Consider the following 21,043-nt stretch of genomic DNA (forward strand, 5'->3'; position numbering starts at 1 on the left):
GAAGTGTCAGTTCTTTCAAACAGAAGTTGGATATTTGGGCCATGTGATATCAGCTGCTGGTGTGGCAAAAGATCCTGAGAAGATCCGTGTTGTTTCCGAATGGAGTAGGCCTAGCTCTGTTAAGGAACTGCGGTAATTTTTAGGTTTCGCATCATACTACCGTCGGTTCGTTGAAGGGTTTGCTAAGTTAGCGGCTCCGTTGCACAAACTAGTTGGTGCTTTACAAGGCAGTTGGAAGCGTACTGTACGTAACAAGCACGACTCTTTTGGACAGCAATGGGATGATGTATGCGAAAAGTCTTTTGTGGAATTGAAAGAATGCCTTATTCAGGCTCCGGTTTTAGGGTATGCCGATTTTACTCTGCCGTTTATTCTAGAGACGGACGCAAGCCATTTAGGGTTGGGTGCAGTATTGTCGCAAGAGCAAGGGGGATTACGACGACCTATCGCGTTTGCTAGTCGTGGGCTACGACCAAGTGAGAGGAACATGACTAATTACAGTCCAATGAAGTTGGAGCTCTTGGCTCTTAAATGGGCCTTGACGGAAAAATTTAGAGATTATCTCCTTGGCCATGAGGTGACCATCTACACTGATAATAATCCGTTGCGCTACCTTGACTCTGCAAAATTGGGGGCAGTCGAACAGCGTTGGGTTTCCCAGCTTGCGCTGTTCAACTATGAAATCAGGTATCGCCCAGGCACTGCAAATCGTAATGCAGACACACTTTCAAGGCTTCCGGTATACTCTGAGGGCCACGTAGCAATTGAGGTAGCAGGTGTCACTGTCCCCAACTTAATATTATCACAGAGAAGGCCACAAGTAGTAGATTCATTAACAGTAGATGCTGTGCCTGTCCGTAGTAAGGCTGATCTAAGGGCATTGCAGATCGCAGATCCGTGTATTAAAGTTATAAATGAGATCTTACCTGAGACCTCACAGCCTCCTTGAGCTTCTGAAGTTCTTTCTCTCTCTTCTGGATCTGCTGATGAACTTTCTTCTGTGTTTCTCCAAATTGATTCAGAAAAATTGAACACAATGACTTATGTCTGATCTATTAAATATCTGTAGAACTCTCCTCACTTTAACAGTAATGAATGAAGATGAATCAGATAAAAACATGTTTCTCTGTCTGTGCTGTAACAGTTAATACAATGTTGTGAACACCAATCATCACACATTACAAACTTCATGAATCCACAAACACAGCTCAACCCCTCCAGGATTACTATGTTCTTAATTGTAGTTACAAATATAGCAGTTGTGTGATACATACACAAAAATAACACAATGAAATCATGAAGAATGAAAAAACTGTTCATGAGAAATGATATGAAACCACAGCGAACAGCACTGAGATTAAACTGACACTTCACCCAAACATGAAAATTCTGTCATCATTTATTCACCTTCAGACTGTTCCAAACCTTTATTAATGTCTTTGTTCTGCTGAGATTTAAATGACATGAAGTGTTTCTTTATGACAGTAAACAGCCGTCACAACAGCTCAACAAAAGATTTCTCATCATAACTGAGGTGTTTGATAAGTTTAAGTCATGAACATCAATTACACAAAATGAAGTCGAATCATTAAAATATTTTCTTCTAATATTCACTCGCTCACTTTTAATCCAGACTTTTACATTTTAACATCAAACACTGAATTATCACCAGATGTCAAATGTATACTTGATTATTTTTTAATAAAATATGATTTGATTTGTTTAATTTCTGTATTATCTACATTGTTAGATCACAGAGTTTCAGTTTTGAATTATACCAGACATTAAATCCAGGATAGAGAGGTTGAGTGAATGTGGTGCTGATGCTGTGGATGAGGGTCATTGTGTCAGAGACGCTGTAGAAGGACAGAATTCCTGCTCTCTCATCCACATACACTCCTATTCTATTAGATCTGGACTCTACAGAGAGTTTAGTGTTGATGTTATTGTGATAGAATGAGTAACTGGAGTCACAGCAGATCAAACTCCAGGACTGATCATTACATCCAAACTCACTCTTATGACCCCGTCCCTTCCTCCTGATGCTCTTATATGACACTGATATACACACACCATAACCACTCCACTCAATCTCCCAGTAAGAGCGTCCACACACACTCTCTCTACACAACACCTGACACAAAACATCAAATCTGTCTGGATGATCAGGATACTGATGTTGTGTGTTAGTGTGTGTAATCTCTCTGTTTCTCCCAGACAGATGGAGGCGTTTATTCACTGTGTTTAGATCCAGAGTCAACTGAAGAGAATCTGAGGAAGAAAACGATACAGAATGATGAATTTAAAGATGAAAATAAACATCTGTTCAATGTGTTTTATCTGAACGCTTTCTAACTATTCAGAGTCACTATTCAGTTCATCTTTAAGCACGAGCTACAAGTTTGTTTTAGATGTCAGGAGTCCCAGAGGATTATTATTTGTAACCGGCAGAGTAATCACTGTCTGATTGAAGTTTGTCCCTCGGCAGTTATGGTAGCCCTCTGACGTCACCCAGCTCGCCGTGAGTGGCTAAACAGCTCATTTGAGGCTAGGCTGGTTTCTATAAAACCGTCTTTACTTTCGGACTCGGAGCGATTCACTGGTGTCCAGATTATTCCAGTCTTGTTACGGCTTTGGATTGCGGATCTCCTGTGCAACGAAGGTGTTTAACTGATTGCCAGACGCCTCCGGGTAGTCGTGCTGTGTATTGCCGAGGGTCTTGGGCAAAGCACCTGCCGGGTAGCTTTACTGCAATTCAGACGTAACGTCAAGAAGGTAATGTTGGTTGTTTATGGTTAAGAGTAGACCCAGGGGGAGGATTAATAGCTTGGAAGACGTTTAAAATTAGCCTGATTGTGTTGTCTTGACGTGATGCATGGTTGCTTTTTATTGTCAATTCATTATAGAACTGTATTTAATGAATATGTGTAACGATTATGTAGGAGTGTGAAGATTGGCGCGAAGGGCTGCTTTTCCACGGTGTCACTGTGTATGTCAACATTGAGGTAAAAGAAAAGGGTTTTTAGGAGATGTTTGGACGCAATGTGATTATGTATGTGTATATTAAGCACTAATGTTAATGATTTTGTCTGCAGGCAGATTGCTCCTGCTGCTTTGCCTTGCCTAAATTAAAGTTTTCTTCCTAGATATAAATTTTCTTTTCTTTATTATGGTTAATTCACCGTGGTATTGGCTGTTCAAGTAGTGTATAATTTTATATTCTTATCGATAATAACTTTTTTTGTCCTTTCTTGTAGCTGCTCACAAGGGAGGTTCCTGGTTCGGTTCTTACACATTGCTCCACGCGTTGTAGTGGTAAACTGCACTTCACCTTATTGATTGAATTATTAGCTTGTAGTGGTTGTGCCTGTGTGTGTGGGTGTGCGCGCATGCATGCGATTGTGGGCCCTAGAGTCCAAAGTACGGGTGGTGAACGTCGCGCGTATTCCGGACAGGTAACTTGCCTTGATAGTGAGACAGTATTTCTTTTGTTAATTTGTTAATTGTATTGTTTTCTTGAACAGCCAATGCCAGGTCAGTTTTCTTTCTAGTCCAATTATTGTTGTTTGTACCTACTGCGCCTCTAGTGTGATGCCACTACTCTTTTAAATCATTTTTAATGTACAATAAAGTATTATTGTTTTTCTATTGAAAGCACGTCTCTGTCTAGTTCATCCTTGGTGCATTTCTATGAACCTACTTGCCTTAGATGATGTCTCAAGCAGTTGAGATGCAGAGTATATCCTGGTGTGATAGGCACCAGGTGGCGTAGTCAAGAACCATTTAACCTAGATCCGGTTAGCGATCCCACAGGTCACAAGTGGCGTAGTCGGCAGGGTATTTGCACACAGAGACGTGTCTTTCTTTTTTTTTATGTACATTTTTGATTCGCAAGGTAAAGTAATAGGTTAAGGGCAAAGCAGCAGCGGGCACGCTGTGGGACCTAAAGGAGCAGCGGAAGGTCATTGCCTACCTCACCACCTCTCCTGTAACGTGGGCATCACTCTTCGGTGGTAATGGACGAAGTTGACCAGCTGAGAGAGCAGATTCGTCAGCTGCAGGCAGATAATGGCCGCCTGCAGCAGCAGCAACCAACGCCACCTCAGCCGGACAATTCTGCCAACCCTGTCCCCCATGAACGGTTGATTTATCTCCCTAGGGAACGGAAGTGTTCGGTATTTCGGGGTAGGATGGGTATTGGCATTGTTGAGTGGGTGGAAGAGGTGGAGGTTTGTGCGCGTACTAGACATTTGGGTGCACTGGACAAAGCTTACCTTATGTTTGATCATCTGGATGGGGAGGCTAAGGATGAGATTCGCTATAGGCCAAGGGCTGATCGGGAAAACCCGGAAAGGATTGCAAATATTCTTAAAGAACTCTATGGGTGTTCACAGTCTTATGTTGCTCTACAAGAAAGTTTCTTTTCTAGAAAACAATTAGATGGTGAATCTTTACAAGAATATTCACATGCTCTTTTTTCTTTGATGGATAAAGTTAAACAGGTCTCCCCCGACTCAGTACCTCAGTTTGACATGCTGCTCCGTGACCAATTTGCGGAGCACGTTATTGACTCTGACCTTCGCAGGGAATTGAAGAGACTTGTCCGTCAGACCCCAGGGATGTCCATGCTGGAACTGCGTGCTGCTGCTATCCGGTGGGAGTGTGAGGGCAGGCCCAGTGACTTCAATCGGGGTAGGAGTCATTCAGTTCCCTCTCTGTGCGCTATGCAGTATTCCAAAATTCAGACAGGCAGGGCTTTATCGCCCGTTAGCATGGCAAGTTCAGAAATGGCAGAGTTACGGAGCATGTTGCTTAAGCAACAAGAACAGATCAACCACTTAACTAGTGCCTTTACTACTCTACAAGGGATAGCTCGCCCCGCCTACTCCAGTCGCCCTTCTCTAGTCAGTCGGCCGTCAACGGTCATTTGTAGGCGATGCTTAAAATCTGGCCACTACGCTCGAGAGTGTAATAATGAGAGAGTGGTAACTCCTAATCACGTTCCCCAGGCCCAAGCTCAGGCTGATGTTGTCTCAGTTTCTCTGTCGGAAAACTAGCGCCCTTCAGCGTGCAGAGTCACACGCTGAGAGGGGATGGTAGCGGCTCTCAGAATCAGGACACTTTTAACCACCCTGTAACCTCCCTTGTTGCTCAGTGCCCGAAGGTAGCTGTGAGAGTGGGGGGAGTAGTTGTCAGTTGTCTTTTGGACACAGGGTCTATGGTATCTACCTTGGTGGAGAGTTTCTTTGTGCAACACTTCAAGGATAAACTTCAACAGTGTAATTGGTTACAGCTTCGGGCTGCAAATGGTCTAGATATACCCTATGTCGGGTATGCTGAACTAACGGTTGAAGTGTTGGGGAAGGTAATCCCACAAAGAGGTTGGCTAGTGGTTAAAGACCCCCCAGGTCAGCTTGTCCCTCCACTTGTGCCAGGTGTGCTTGGGATGAATGTAATTAGAGAATGCTATGCTGAGCTGTTTGGCCAGCATGGTTCTTCTTTGTTTGATCTCCCACCGGTAATTCATGCCTCACTCCCATGGCGGCACGCCTTGCAGCATTGTCATCGGGTCCAGTTTAGTTCTCTTCAACCCAAAACTGGTGTAGCTAAAGTTAGAGGTAGAAGGCCCATTCATATACCAGGAGGCACTGTAAAATTGGTGGCAGCCACCTGCTCTCCTCACTTTTGTGACGCCCCTGCTGTCCTGTTGGAACCAACTAGTGATTCTTTACCGAGTAGTCTCCTAGTTTCGCCTGCGCTAGTGCGCGTAGATCAAGGTACAGCTTTTATCCCCGTAGTCAACGTGGGGTTTACACGTGCTACGTTATACCCCCGCCAGTCGCTAGGGTTGCTTGTTCACGCTACTGTTGAGGGACTGCCTGTGGGAATTTCTGAAGATCAACCAGGAGTAGAAGCTGCTGTGGCTAGCATGCAGGTTCCTCATGGGGAAGTCAGGCCTAGGTCAGTGAGGGAGCAGATACAGGCCCCTGATTTGTCAGTGCTAAGGGAGGCTGAGCAAGAACAGATAAGGGCATTTTTGTTAAAGCATGAGTCAGTGTTCTCGGCTTTTGAGGGTGACCTTGGCTGTACTAATCTTATCTCTCATGATATACCTTTGCTGGATGACCAACCAGTTAGGCAACGTTACAGGTGTCTCCCCCCTTCTGATTACGATGCTGTTAAGGCCCATCTGCGACAGTTACTAGACAGTCAGGTCATACGAGAAAGTAGTAGCCCCTATGCTTCTCCCATTGTGATCGTGCGGAAGAAATGTGGTGGCCTACGTATGTGTGTTGACTACAGACAGCTCAACAGCAGGACCAGAAAGGATGCCTTCCCTCTTCCCCGCATTGAGGAGTCCTTGGATGCACTATGCGGGGCTCAGTGGTTTTCCACGCTGGACCTGGCTAGTGGGTATAACCAGGTACCTGTGACTGAACAAGACCGTCCAAAGACTGCCTTTTGCACGCCTTTTGGGTTATTTGAATTTAACCGTATGGCCTTTGGACTGTGTAACGCCCCAAGCACTTTTCAACGACTGATGGAGAGAATGTTTGGAGCACAGCATTGCCAGTCCCTTTTACTTTATTTGGACGATATAATTGTTTTTTCTTCTAGTGTCGAAGATCATATACATCGTCTGGATCTAGTGTTGAGCCGTCTACGGAAGGAGGGTCTGAAAGCAAAGCTGGAGAAATGCTGTTTTTTCCAGAAGGAAGTCCAGTACCTGGGACACCTTGTCTCCCGCGAGGGTGTGGCCACTGACCCAGCCAAGGTGTCTGCAGTGGCTAAGTGGCCCCGTCCCACCTCCGTGTCTGAATTGAGGTCTTTCCTTGGGTTCGCTGGTTATTACAGGCGATTTGTGGAGGGCTTTTCCAAGCTGGCTGCTCCTTTAAACCGCCTGGGAGCAGAGCTTGCCAATACCAAGACCCGTAAGGGCCAAGGGGCACGCCTTGATGGAGTATGGACAGATGTCTGTGAGAACAGCTTCCAGGCCTTGAAGCAGAGGTTAGTGAGTGCCCCTATCTTGGCGTTCGCTGATTTTGACCTACCATTCATTTTGGAGGTGGATGCCAGCCACACTGGTCTTGGAGCAGTACTCTCGCAGGAGCAGCAAGGAAAGATTAGGCCAATCGCCTATGCTAGTCGGAGTTTAAGCCCAGCAGAAAAAACTACAGTTCGATGAAACTGGAGTTCCTTGGAATGAAGTGGGCCATGACTGACAAGTTTCGGGAATATCTGTGGGGCCAACAATGCACTGTTCGGACGGACAATAATCCCCTGAGCCATCTAGGGACTGCTAAACTGGGAGCGACTGAACAGCGGTGGGAGGCCGAGCTTGCTGCTTTCAATTATACCATCTGTTATAGGCCTGATCGTACTAACAGGAATGCAGATGCCCTCTCCCGACAACCTGCAGGACCACAGGGACAGACCACATTAGGAACAGCCATACCAGTTCTTGTACAACAAACAACCAGAGGTCAAGACCCACCATTGGCAACTCAGATGGCTGTCTCAGTCTTCCCTTTTCGCACCATCGAAGAGTTAAGAAGGCTACAAGCAGTGGATCCCACTATTGGGGCCTTCCTGCCGTTCTGGCAGACACAGAGACCACCTAACCCGATAGTGCGGAGGAAATTATCTGGCCCTACCCGTGTGCTGTTGCAACAGTGGGATCGTGTTTTTGGAGCTGCTGGACTGCTCCATCGCCGAGCTTTCCGTCCCGATGGGGGTGAAGAGGTGCGTCAGCTTTTGTTGCCTGCAAGCTTAAAGGAGGAAGTCTTACAACAGCTCCACAACGACCATGGCCACCAGGGGATTGAACGTACCACAGAGCTGATAAGACTGCGGTGTTATTGGCCAGGAATGGGGGAAGATATAAAGCAGTGGTGTCAGAACTGTGAGCGATGTACCCTTGCAAAGTCTTCGCAACGCAGACCCCATGCGCCTATGGGACACCTCTTGGCATCTCGTCCAAATCAGATATTGGCGGTGGATTTCACCTTCCTGGAGCCTGCCCTGGATGGTCGGGAGCAAGTGTTGATAATGACTGATGTTTTTACTAAATTCACACAGGCGGTGCCCACTAGGGATCAGAAGGCAACGACGGTGGCCAATGTGCTCATCCGGGAGTGGTTTTTTCGTTTTGGGGTCCCGGCTCGCCTGCACTCCGATCAGGGACGCAGCTTCGAGAATGCCATCATCTACCAGCTATGTTCCCTGCACGGGATCCAGAAGACCCGGACCACCCCGTACCACCCTCAGGGCAACGGCCAGTGTGAGCGTTTCAACCGCACTATGCACGATCTGCTCCGTACTCTGCCCGGGGATGTGAAACGCCGCTGGCCAGAGCACCTACCTCAATTAGTGTTTAGTTACAACACTGCTGTGCATCAGACAACTGGCGACTCACCGTACTACCTGATGTTTGGGCAAGACCCCCAGTTACCAGTGGATTTCCTGCTTGGAAGGGTACAGGAGCCTGGACGCGGGCATGTGTGTGAGTGGGTCCAAGAGCATCAGCGACGCCTTAATGTGGCCTTCCAGAATGCCAAGGAGCGAATGGAAGCTGCTGCCTCTAAGAGAAAGGAACGGCATGACCAGAAGATCCAGAGTGAGCCACTGGTCGAAGGACAGCACGTTTACATAAGAGACCATACAACGAGGGGCCGTTCCAAGATCCAAGATGCCTGGGGTGCCACGATCCATCACGTTATTTGTGCACCCCCACTTGGTGGGGTGGTATACTCTGTGGCCCCAGCACAAGACCTAAGCAAAGTACGACAAGTACATCGAACCATGCTAAAGCCTGCTCACTTGGACCATGATCCACAAACACCCGACAGGCCTGTGGAACTGCAGTGGGAAACAAGCCAGTCAGTAGATGGTGATACCCCTGGCCAATGGGTCCTTGTCCGCTCTTGGGAAGATGTCCCACCCATACAGCTTGCCGCAACCCTTCCATCGGAGGCCCCCATGCTGGCTTGGCCTGGTTTCCCTCATGTCGCCCCCATCGTGGGCGAGACCCCAGCTGACTCGGTGGCACCTCGGAGGTCAGCTCGGACTAATGCAGGACTACACACCAACCTACACCACCTCCCAGTACCAGTGGTGAGTAGGGCAGATGGGGCTACTAACAATCAAGTGTTGGGGTCTAGCAGTAATGTGACAACTGTCTTCCGTCCTTGGAACTAGGTTATTTTTTGTGTTGTGGTTTAAAAATTTTTTTGGGGGCTTTTACGTTAAGTTTCTGTCCTTCTTGGAAGGTAGAGTTATGATCTAGTGAGTTTATCGGCGGGACGCCAATAGCAATTCGGGGGGGTAGAGTGTAACCGGCAGAGTAATCACTGTCTGATTGAAGTTTGTCCCTCGGCAGTTATGGTAGCCCTCTGACGTCACCCAGCTCGCCGTGAGTGGCTAAACAGCTCATTTGAGGCTAGGCTGGTTTCTATAAAACCGTCTTTACTTTCGGACTCGGAGCGATTCACTGGTGTCCAGATTATTCCAGTCTTGTTACGGCTTTGGATTGCGGATCTCCTGTGCAACGAAGGTGTTTAACTGATTGCCAGACGCCTCCGGGTAGTCGTGCTGTGTATTGCCGAGGGTCTTGGGCAAAGCACCTGCCGGGTAGCTGTACTGCAATTCAGACGTAACGTCAAGAAGGTAATGTTGGTTGTTTATGGTTAAGAGTAGACCCAGGGGGAGGATTAATAGCTTGGAAGACGTTTAAAATTAGCCTGATTGTGTTGTCTTGACGTGATGCATGGTTGCTTTTTATTGTCAATTCATTATAGAACTGTATTTAATGAATATGTGTAACGATTATGTAGGAGTGTGAAGATTGGCGCGAAGGGCTGCTTTTCCACGGTGTCACTGTGTATGTCAACATTGAGGTAAAAGAAAAGGGTTTTTAGGAGATGTTTGGACGCAATGTGATTATGTATGTGTATATTAAGCACTAATGTTAATGATTTTGTCTGCAGGCAGATTGCTCCTGCTGCTTTGCCTTGCCTAAATTAAGTTTTCTTCCTAGATATAAATTTTCTTTTCTTTATTATGTTTAATTCACCGTGGTATTGGCTGTTCAAGTAGTGTATAATTTTATATTCTTATCGATAATAACTTTTTTTGTCCTTTCTTGTAGTTGCTCACAAGGGAGGTTCCTGGTTCGGTTCTTACACATTGCTCCACGCGTTGTAGTGGTAAACTGCACTTCACCTTATTGATTGAATTATTAGCTTGTAGTGGTTGTGCCTGTGTGTGTGGGTGTGCGCGCATGCATGCGATTGTGGGCCCTAGAGTCCAAAGCACGGGTGGTGAACGTCGCGCGTATTCCGGACAGGTAACTTGCCTTGATAGTGAGCCAGTATTTCTTTTGTTAATTTGTTAATTGTATTGTTTTCTCGAACAGCCAATGCCAGGTCAGTTTTCTTTCTAGTCCAATTATTGTTGTTTGTACCTACTGCGCCTCTAGTGTGATGCCACTACTCTTTTAAATCATTTTTAATGTACAATAAAGTATTATTGTTTTTCTATTGAAAGCACGTCTCTGTCTAGTTCATCCTTGGTGCATTTCTATGAACCTACTTGCCTTAGATGATGTCTCAAGCAGTTGAGATGCAGAGTATATCCTGGTGTGATAGGCACCAGGTGGCGTAGTCAAGAACCATTTAACCTAGATCCGGTTAGCGATCCCACAGGTCACATATTGATTTATATTTATTAGAAACACAGATGATGTTTTCCTTCATTGTTCAGATCATCCTTTAGAGGAGATCCATCCATCCATTTTCTACCGCTTATCCGAACTACCTCGTGTCACGGGGAGCCTGCGCCTATCTCAGGAGTCATCGGGCATCAAGGCAGGATACACCCTGGATGGAGTGCCAACCCATCGCAGGGCACACACACTCACTCATTCACTCACGCACGCACTCACACCCTACGGACAATTTTTCCAGAGATGCCAATCAACCTACCATGCATGTCTTTGGACCAGGGTAGTACCTGGAAACCGGAGTACCCGGAGGAAACCCCCGAGGCACGGGGAGAACATGCAAACTCCACACACACAAGTCGGAAGCGGGAATCGAACCCTCAACGCTGGAGGTGTGAGGCGAACGTGCTAACCACTAAGCCACCGTGCCCCCCCTTTAGAGGAGATATTTCAATAATCTCAGTGTGTGTTATTGTGTACTTTACATTGAAGGAAGTCGTCTCTGATCCTGGGGACAGTGTTGGTGTGTGTGTCTGTAGAAATCAGCAGATAGAAACAGTGTCAATCTCATGATATTCATTCTCTGGACTGTATTTCTAATATGACGTCAGATTTGATGAGATGATGAATGTTCAGTGTTTTACCGGAGATCTTTCTCATGTGCTGTGTGCAGAAATCCTGCAGTTTGTCTCTCAGCTGACGGACAGATTCTCTCACAGCATCAAAAGAAAAGAGGAAAGTCCCACTGATGTCGTCTGGAGATTCAGGAGGTGCAGAGAGAGACTGAAAACTCTACAACATCAAATAAACACACAAACACCATCATGACTTCACACTTCAGAACTACTGTCACGTTCATCATCATCTTCATCTTTACTTCCACATCTTCAACAGCTCTATACAGCACTTTTACAATCACATTCCTCCAACATTCTTACACAATTTATTTCCTTGTAGGTGGATTAGAGGTCATGAAGAGAACTTGAATGGAAATGTGCAATGAAACATCATAATCTAGTATTTAAAGGGCTAAAAATGATTCAATGTTCAGACACAACAATGTGCAGAAGGTCTCAATAATGATGGATATTTCTCAGTTTTTATTAACCAAACATAGACAAATCTAATGAAACATGTGAATAGTTAATAACATTTAAAATATATAATGTATGTCAGACATTATTGTCATTTTAGAAGAACTGAATTATTTCAAATTACTCTGAAAGATGATTCATATTATTGCACTTTTGAAATAAATCACCACATTACTGCAATTTACATGATTCAAATAAAAGAATAAAAACAGCATTTGACAAAATGTCCTTCTGTTACCTGCAGCAAATGGATGTGATGTTGTGTGTGTAAAAGCTTCTCCAGCTCAGCGTCTCTCCTCCTCAGATCATCAATCTCCTGCTTCAGTCGCTCCAAGAGTCCTTCAGCTGAACTCACTGCAGCCGTCTCCTGATCTCTGATCAGCTGTGTCACCTCAGAGCGTCTTCTCTCAATGGATGAGATCAGTTCAGTAAACATCATCTCACAGTCCTCCACTGCTGTCTGTGCACACCGCTGTTACACACACACACACACACATTACTGTGAGACACACTGAGACTTCACTGAGACTCTTCTGAGATCTTCTGCTCCAAACTCACCTTGTGAGACTCCACAGCATCTCTGATCTTCTGAAGGTCTTTCTGTTTCTTCTGGATCTGCTGCTGAACTTTATTCTTTGTTTCTCCAAACTGACTCTGAAACATTGAACACAAAGACTGAATAATAGAGTCTGTTTGAACTATTAAATCATCATATATCTCAGTAAACTTCTATGATAATGAAAACATTTTTATTTCAAATTAAAATAAGCACCTGTTTCTCCGTCCATGCTGCAGCTGTTGATATAGTGTCATGTGTTCTGTGTTCATCTATACACAGATTACATATAAGCTTCTGATCCGTGCGACAGTAAATCTCCAGAATCTTGTCATGTTGAGGGCAGATCATGTCATGAAGTGGTGCAGTGGCGTCTATCAGGTTGTGTCTTTGACCTCTGAAGAGATTCTCGTGTTGCTCAAGATGAGTTTGACAGTAAGAGTTGAGACACAGCAGACAGGATTTGATGGCTTTGTGTTTTCTTCCAGTACAGACGTCACACTCCACATCTCCAGCTCCAGAGGAACACTGATCAGAAACAGCACATTTGACTTTAGTCTTCTTCAGTTTCTCCATCATCTCAGCAAACATCACATTCTTTCCTAAAACAGGTCTTGGACTGAAGGTTTGTCTGCACTGAGGGCAGCTGTAGATTCTCGTCTGATCTTCTTGATTCCAGCAGTCTGTGATACATCTCATACAGTAAGTGTGTCCACAGGGAACAGTCACTGGATCCTTCAGTAGATCCAGACACACTGAACACATGAAGTGATCCTCTGAAATACTCGCTTCTGCCATTTCACCGTATGAACACACACAGATAGAAACACCAAACACTCCACAGATCGATGAGAGTTCAGTTTCTGATTCTCTGAACTGAAAGACTTCCTGCTTCAGATTATGAAACACATGAAACAGGTTTGACAAGTGATATAATAAACACGTCCACTAGATGACAGCAAAGTGCTTTATTTAAGGAAAGTCTCCTGCATGATGACAATATTTGAAACGGCTCTGAGCAGATATTTCAGTCATACAAAACCAAACCAAATAATCTAATGGTGAAGATTTATCTCTTTCAGTATACAGTAAATAATACATGTATGAAATGAACAAGAGGGTTTGTATGAGGGTTTAGTAAACAGAAGTCAATGTTGAAGAATGAAATGAACATTTGATAATATGAAACATGGCCATTATTAGTCAATAATGACACATGAGAGTTTGTAATGATTTTGTGTATTATTTGTGCGTCAGGCGTTTTCAGACACATGTCACATGATTGAAACAGACGAGCTGTTTGAAACCTTCATCAACTGATCAAATAAATCCTCATCAGTGATGAAGTGAGGAGCAGGTCCTGCCAGTGACTGAAAGAGTCTCGCTGAAGCTGTGAGGTAACATTGATCTGTCACAACTTTTTTCTTTTCGCTTAATAGGACAAGGTGTTATACTCTAATGCCCAATAGGACATTTCTAACGCCTTATGCATGACAGAGGGAAGCAGTCAAGAATGTGAAGAGAGGAAAGGAGGTCTGAGGTAACACTGGTTCGTCGGGTAGTCATCCTCTGTGTTTGGGGGATAAATGATTATAGAAACACACAGCATACTTACCTTTCCTTGCCATTATCAGAGAGACATCTCATGAGTTGTGTGTCCTACTTTCATCACATTATCCTGAGTGAAAGATGCCTTTTGCTGAGGTGCTGTTGATAAAGTCTTTTGTATGGTTCCCATCAATGTGACTCATGATCAGTGGTGCACCTCAGTCTCATTTGGTGTTTCAGTATCACAAGACAAGCTAAGGGAGGCCCACCACAGGTTGATCAGACCTGAGTGTGTGTCGCACTGTTACAAGGTCATCGAAAATGAACATGTACATAACTATTCACAGCCACAGCCATTGGCTGCTTCTCTCAGCTACAGTGGCAAGCTCTTTGACTACCGTTTGTTGGACCTGTCCTCTGATCCCTACTTTCTTAAGCAGAGTTGTTGTGGAATTAGAAACAAAGTTCCTGCAGCCCACTTCCACCAGGAACGCTTTCTGAAGCCTTTGTGTATGGCACTGGATATACTTCAAGGTGAAGATGACTGTTTCTATGGGATCCTTCAACAAAAAGAAACCGTCTCACAGACGACCGCTTTGAGAGTCTTCTTCTCCTTCGGTACGATCATCACTTTCAGAAAAACCCATGATGAAATCATTTTAGTTTCAGGAATACTTGATGAATTTAAAGCTACTTATACTTTTGTTAAGTAGACCATACTGTTATTTTCAGTTTTGAGCTTTGTGGCAGCTTTGTTAAATGTGTGATGAAACAATTTGTTCTCTGTTGTTTCACGTTATTAAACATTTTAAAGTCGCTGTTTAATTATAGCGCCCAAGTTCACTGTGTAGTGTTTTCTAGTATTTGCAGTTGTTTGACATCATAGATCTTAAAAGGTCTTGATGTATTCAAATTGAAAATTGATCTGCAGAACTAATGAATGCAATTTTTAATGTTTACATTATTGTATTATTTGTTAATGTAATTTAATTAGACTTGAATGGAGTTTAGAGAAGCTTTTTTACACTCTCACATGAACATGTTTGTGCTGTACATACAGTCTTAGTTTACACTCAGGTTATATTGTGAGTGTTTTAAAGACTTCTTAAAGAGACCTGTATCTAAACATTAGTTTGATTTGTTCTTTAAAACATGAATATTTATTGTGACTGAAGAAATCTTGATATCGAGCTGGTTTTACTGGACATACATACAGGACAGAAAGACTCTATATGCCAACAACTTCAGCAATGTTATGAACAGCTGGCAGCTTTGTTTAATCTTTGAAGAATCAGATTTCTTTTAAGTTAATAAATGTTGCACATGATGTCTCTTTTGCTATTTTATCGAACATAATTTAATTAAATCTGTTTAGCTGTGTTAATAACTATGCACAAAATATTAAGAATGATAGTTAACTCTCCTTAATGAACTTAAACTATTAACTTCATAATTAAAGCAGAAGTGAAGAATTATGCATAATAATGAATAAATGCATATTTTACTGTACTGTACTGTATTTTACTACACCACTGCCTTTGATCAATCTGTAGTCACATCTTCAAACACAGTTAGCTCAACATCTGTATGTTGTGACAATACCATTAACACAATTCATGTTGTTTTTACACAATATTCAGTCAAAGAACAAGTTTCTAACATGCTCACATTTTTTTTCACCTAAGCTTACCCCATACCAAAATAATAGATCTTATCTTTTTACAAGTGCTTAAAGCGCACACACGTGTATAAAATGCTACATAGTAATCGTAAAATTGATTTTAAATTTGTGATTCATAAAACCAATATTTGCACAGAAATGTGTGTACGACTATAAATCTATAAATCTTAAATTTAAATGTTAAACATGTTTGCTAAACAGTTTCAGATCTCCGCCTTGTAAAGAATGTCTAATGAATGTCATTAAGATAGAAAGAGCACCTGTCAACATCCAAATCCTTTACAAAAACCTGAGACACGTGGACAAGCAAATGTGCATATGTCTGCTCAGACCCTGATGTACTGCTAAACACTTTTTCATGTCAAAGATCGTTTTTAATAAGATGAATGTTGCTGTAGATTTTTGCATGTTTTATAAATGAGATCTTACCTGAGACCTCACAGCCTCCTTGAGCTTCTGAAGGTCTTTCTCTCTCTTCTGGATCTGCTGATTGAACACAATGACTTTTGTCTGATCTATTAAATATCTGTAGAACTCTCCTCACTTTAACAGTAATGAATGAAGATGAATCAAATAAAAACATGTTTCTCTGTCTGTGCTGTAACAGTTGATACAATGTTGTGAACACCAATCATCACACATTACAAACTTCATGAATCCACAAACACAGCTCAACCACTCCAGGATTACTATGTTCTTAATTGTAGTTACAAATATAGCAGTTGTGTGATACATACACAAAAATAACACAATGAAATCATGAAGAATGAAAAAAACTGTTCATGAGAAATGATATGAAACCACAGCGAACAGCACTGAGATTAAACTGACACTTCACCCAAACATGAGAATTCTGTCATCATTTACTCACCTTCAGATTGTTCCAAACCTTTATTAATGTCTTTGTTCTGCTGAGATTTAAATGACATGAAGTGTTTCTTTATGACAGTAAACAGCCGTCACAACAGCTCAACAAAAGATTTCTCATCATAACTGAGGTGTTTGATAAGTTTCTTTGTTGGACTGACGTGTGCAAATCATGTCTGTGAACTCCCAGATAATAAAAGACGGCAGATCTCACACAGACACTGAGAGAAAACAAACATCAGAGAATGAAGAGATGAAAACACGGCTGTAAGAGGAAGATACAGTTCAGAAGTGTAGATATGAAGAAGAAAGAGCAGAAGTTCATGTTGATCCAACAATTAAAACACACAACACAAAAATGTAAAATGATAAAAATGCAATAATACTTAATAAAACACATGTTGTACATAAGTGAAGGTTTCCTCAAATGTAAAGTCCTCAAACAGTATATCAGGGAATAACAATAATAAGTATCTAGAGAGGACTTGAAATAGATAGAGACGGGGCAGTTCTAATATATAGCGGGGGGCTATTCCATGGTTTGGGGGCAGCGGTCACCTCTGTTTTTTACTCTTTAGTCTTTTAATCTTGTCCTTGGAACTTGTATCAGACCAGAATTTGTAGATCTGAGGGACCTTGACGAGGTGTAAAGCTGCAACAGATCAGTTAAATACTGTGTGGCCTGATTGAGAAGACTGTTAGGTTGTGTGATGTCACTGTAAAAGTCCTGATCATACTTAACACAGCACGTGTGTAAGAAAAATGTTCTTCAATTCACACAAATTAATATCTATAAACATATTCAATTGTGTTAGATATAAAGATCAAATGTGTTTAAAGAAATAGTGGAATTAGAAATGTATCGATATGATATCTGTGAGAAAGTAAACAAGTCAAGTTTCATTCATGCCTTTAGTCCTGTTGTGTGTTTTCTATGCTTGTTTTTGTGATGATTTTGATGTTTTTGTTGTGTAAATGTTGTCATGTTGAAGCTGAAAATGGAAAGTAAAGTGACAGAAGTTTTCAGTGTCATGAGAGTTTATTGTCTTTATTAAAACATCAATATGACACTGACAGTGATGCTGTTGGACTCTTTATCAGCATCGATGTGATTCTACAGTAGACAAACACACACATGATGATATATGTGCTGAAACAATCATTCACAACAACATCAATGAATCAAACCTCTGGAAATCATCACATCATGAACATCAATTACACAAAATAAAGTCTAATTATTACAATCTTTTCTTCAAATATTCACTCACTCACGTTTAATCCAGACTTTTACATTTTAACATCAACCACTGAATTATCACCAGATGTCAAATGTATACTTGATTATTTTTTATAAAATATGATTTGATTTGTTTAATTTCTGTATTATCTACATTGTTAGATCACAGAGTTTCAGTTTTGAATTAGACCAGACAGTAAATCCAGGATAGAGAGGTTGAGTGAATGTGGTGCTGATGCTGTGGATGAGGGTCATTGTGTCAGAGACGCTGTAGAAGGACAGAATTCCTGCTCTCTCATCCACATACACTCCTATTCTATCAGATCTGATCTTTACAGAGAGTTTAGTGTGTTTGTTATTGTGTTTGAATGAGTAACTGGAGTCACGACAGATCAAACTCCTGGACTGATCATTACATCCAAACTCACACTCATGACCCCGTCCCTTCCTCATGATGCTCTTATATGACACTGATATAAACACAACACCACCACTCCACTCAATCTCCCAGTAAGAGCGTCCACACACACTCTCTCTACACAACACCTGATACACATCATTAAATCTGTCTGGATGATCAGGATACTGATGCTGTGTGTAAGTGTGTGTAATCTCTCTGTTGTTCTCAGACAGATGGAGGTGTTTATTCACTGTGTTTAGATCCAGAGTCAACTGAAGAGAATCTGAGGAAGAAAACGATACAGAATGATGAATTTAAAGATGAAAATAAACATCTGTTCAATGTGTTTTATCTGAACACTTTCTAACTATTCAGAGTCACTATTCAGTTCATCTTTAAGCACGAAATACAAGTTTGTTTTAGATGTCAGGAGTCCCAGAGGATTATTATTGATTTATATTTATTAGAAACACAGATGATGTTTTCTTTCATTGTTCAGATCATCCTTTAGAGGAGATATTTCATCAATCTCAGTGTGTGTTATTGTGTACTTTACATTGAAGGAAGTAGTCTCTGATCCTGGGGACAGTGTTGGTGTGTGTGTCTGTAGAAATCAGCAGATAGAAACAGTGTCAATCTCATGATATTCATTCTCTGGACTGTATTTCTAATATGACGTCAGATTTGATGAGATGATGAATGTTCAGTGTTTTACCGGAGATCTTTCTCATGTGCTGTGTGCAGAAATCCTGCAGTTTGTCTCTCAGCTGACGGACAGATTCTCTCACAGCATCAAAAGAAAAGAGGAAAGTCCCACTGATGTCGTCTGGAGATTCAGGAGGTGCAGAGAGAGACTGAAAACTCTACAACATCAAATAAACACACAAACACCATCATGACTTCACACTTCAGAACTACTGTCACGTTCATCATCATCTTCATCTTTACTTCTACATCTTCAACAGCTCTATACAGCACTTTTACAATCACATTCCTCCAACATTCTTACACAATTTATTTCCTTGTAGGTGGATTAGAGGTCATGAAGAGAACTTGAATGGAAATGTGCAATGAAACATCATAATCTAGTATTTAAAGGGCTAAAAATGATTCAATGTTCAGACACAACAATCTGCAGAAGGTCTCAATAATGATGGATATTTCTCAGTTTTTATTAACCAAACATAGACAAATCTAATGAAACATGTGAATAGTTAATATCATTTAAAATGTATAATGTATGTCAGACATTATTTTCTTTTTTGAAGAACTGAATTATTTTCAAATTACTCTGTAAGATGATTCATATTATTGCACTTTTGTAATAAATCAGCACATTACTGCAATTTACATGATTCAAATAAAAGAATAAAAACAGCATTTGACAAAATGTCCTTCTGTTACCTGCAGCAAATGGATGTGATGTTGTGTGTGTAAAAGCTTCTCCAGCTCAGCGTCTCTCCTCCTCAGATCATCAATCTCCTGCTTCAGTCGCTCCAAGAGTCCTTCAGCTGAACTCACTGCAGCCGTCTCCTGATCTCTGATCAGCTGTGTCACCTCAGAGCGTCTTCTCTCAATGGATGAGATCAGTTCAGTAAACATCATCTCACAGTCGTCCACTGCTGTCTGTGCACACCGCTGTTACACACACACACACACACACATTACTGTGAGACACACTGAGACTTCACTGAGACTCTTCTGAGATCTTCTGCTCCAAACTCACCTTGTGAGACTCCACAACATCTTTGATCTTCTGAAGGTCTTTCTGTTTCTTCTGGATCTGCTGCTGAACTTTATTCTTTGTTTCTCCAAACTGACTCTGAAACATTGAACACAAAGACTGAATAATAGAGTCTGTTTGAACTATTTAATCATCATATATCTCAGTAAACTTCTATGAAATGAAAACATTTTATTTCAAAATAAAATAAGCACCTGTTTCTCCGTCCATGCTGCAGCTGCTGATATAGTGTCATGTGTTCTGTGTTCATCTATACACAGAGTACATATAAGCTTCTGATCCGTGCGACAGTAAATCTCCAGAATCTTGTCATGTTGAGGGCAGATCATGTCATGAAGTGGTGCAGTGGCGTCTATCAGGTTGTGTCTTTGACCTCTGAAGAGATTCTCGTGTTGCTCAACATGAGTTTGACAGTAAGAGTTGAGACACAGCAGACAGGATTTGATGGCTTTGTGTTTTCTTCCAGTACAGACGTCACACTCCACATCTCCAGCTCCAGAGGAACACTGATCAGAAACAGCACATTTGACTTTAGTCTTCTTCAGTTTCTCCATCATCTCAGCAAACATCACATTCTTTGCTAAAACAGGTCTTGGACTGAAGGTTTGTCTGCACTGAGGGCAGCTGTAGATTCTCGTCTGATCTTCTTGATTCCAGCAGTCTGTGATACATCTCATACAGTAAGTGTGTCCACAGGGAACAGTCACTGGATCCTTCAGTAGATCCAGACACACTGAACACATGAAGTGATCGTCTGAAATACTCGCTTCTGCCATTTCACCGTATGAACACACACAGATAGAAACACCAAACACTCCACAGATTGATGAGAGTTCAGTTTCTGATTCTCTGAACTGAAAGACTTCCTGCTTCAGATTATGAAACACATGAAACAGCTTTGACAAGTGATATAATAAACACGTCCACTAGATGACAGCAAAGTGCTTTATTTAAGGAAAGTCTCCTGCATGATGACAATATTTGAAACGGCTCTGAGCAGATATTTCAGTCATACAAAACCAAACCAAATAATCTAATGATGAAGATTAATCTCTTTCAGTATAAACTAAATAATATTCTTTGTTAAAATTATTTTATTATCTTTGTTGAGAGAATATTGTAAAGGAAGATTTTTTTACATTGGGCTATACAGAAACTAGTTTGTAACTACTAACTAATTTGATGTTTAAAGT

General features: G+C 42.0%; 2 protein-coding genes across 2 annotated transcripts; both read right to left on the reverse strand.

The window, feature by feature from the left end:
- Positions 1-1,412: 1,412 nt before the first annotated feature.
- LOC130433849 (tripartite motif-containing protein 16-like) lies at positions 1,413-13,251 on the reverse strand. The gene is made up of 6 exons (XM_056763603.1): positions 12,587-13,251; positions 12,373-12,468; positions 12,053-12,286; positions 11,365-11,512; positions 11,206-11,253; positions 1,413-2,271 (listed from the first exon to the last, which is right to left on the reverse strand). Exons 1-6 carry the CDS (start codon positions 13,166-13,168, stop codon positions 1,739-1,741), a joined length of 1,641 nt encoding a protein of 546 aa, XP_056619581.1. The 5' UTR covers positions 13,169-13,251; the 3' UTR covers positions 1,413-1,738.
- Positions 13,252-17,510: 4,259 nt separating this feature from the next.
- Positions 17,511-20,695, reverse strand: LOC130433852 (tripartite motif-containing protein 16-like). Its single transcript, XM_056763607.1, has 6 exons — positions 20,045-20,695; positions 19,833-19,928; positions 19,511-19,744; positions 18,822-18,969; positions 18,663-18,710; positions 17,511-18,389 (listed from the first exon to the last, which is right to left on the reverse strand). Exons 1-6 carry the CDS (start codon positions 20,624-20,626, stop codon positions 17,857-17,859), a joined length of 1,641 nt encoding a protein of 546 aa, XP_056619585.1. The 5' UTR covers positions 20,627-20,695; the 3' UTR covers positions 17,511-17,856.
- Positions 20,696-21,043: the final 348 nt, after the last annotated feature.

This window comes from Triplophysa dalaica, chromosome 13 (genome assembly GCF_015846415.1).
Source record: "Triplophysa dalaica isolate WHDGS20190420 chromosome 13, ASM1584641v1, whole genome shotgun sequence".
Taxonomy (NCBI): domain Eukaryota; kingdom Metazoa; phylum Chordata; class Actinopteri; order Cypriniformes; family Nemacheilidae; genus Triplophysa; species Triplophysa dalaica.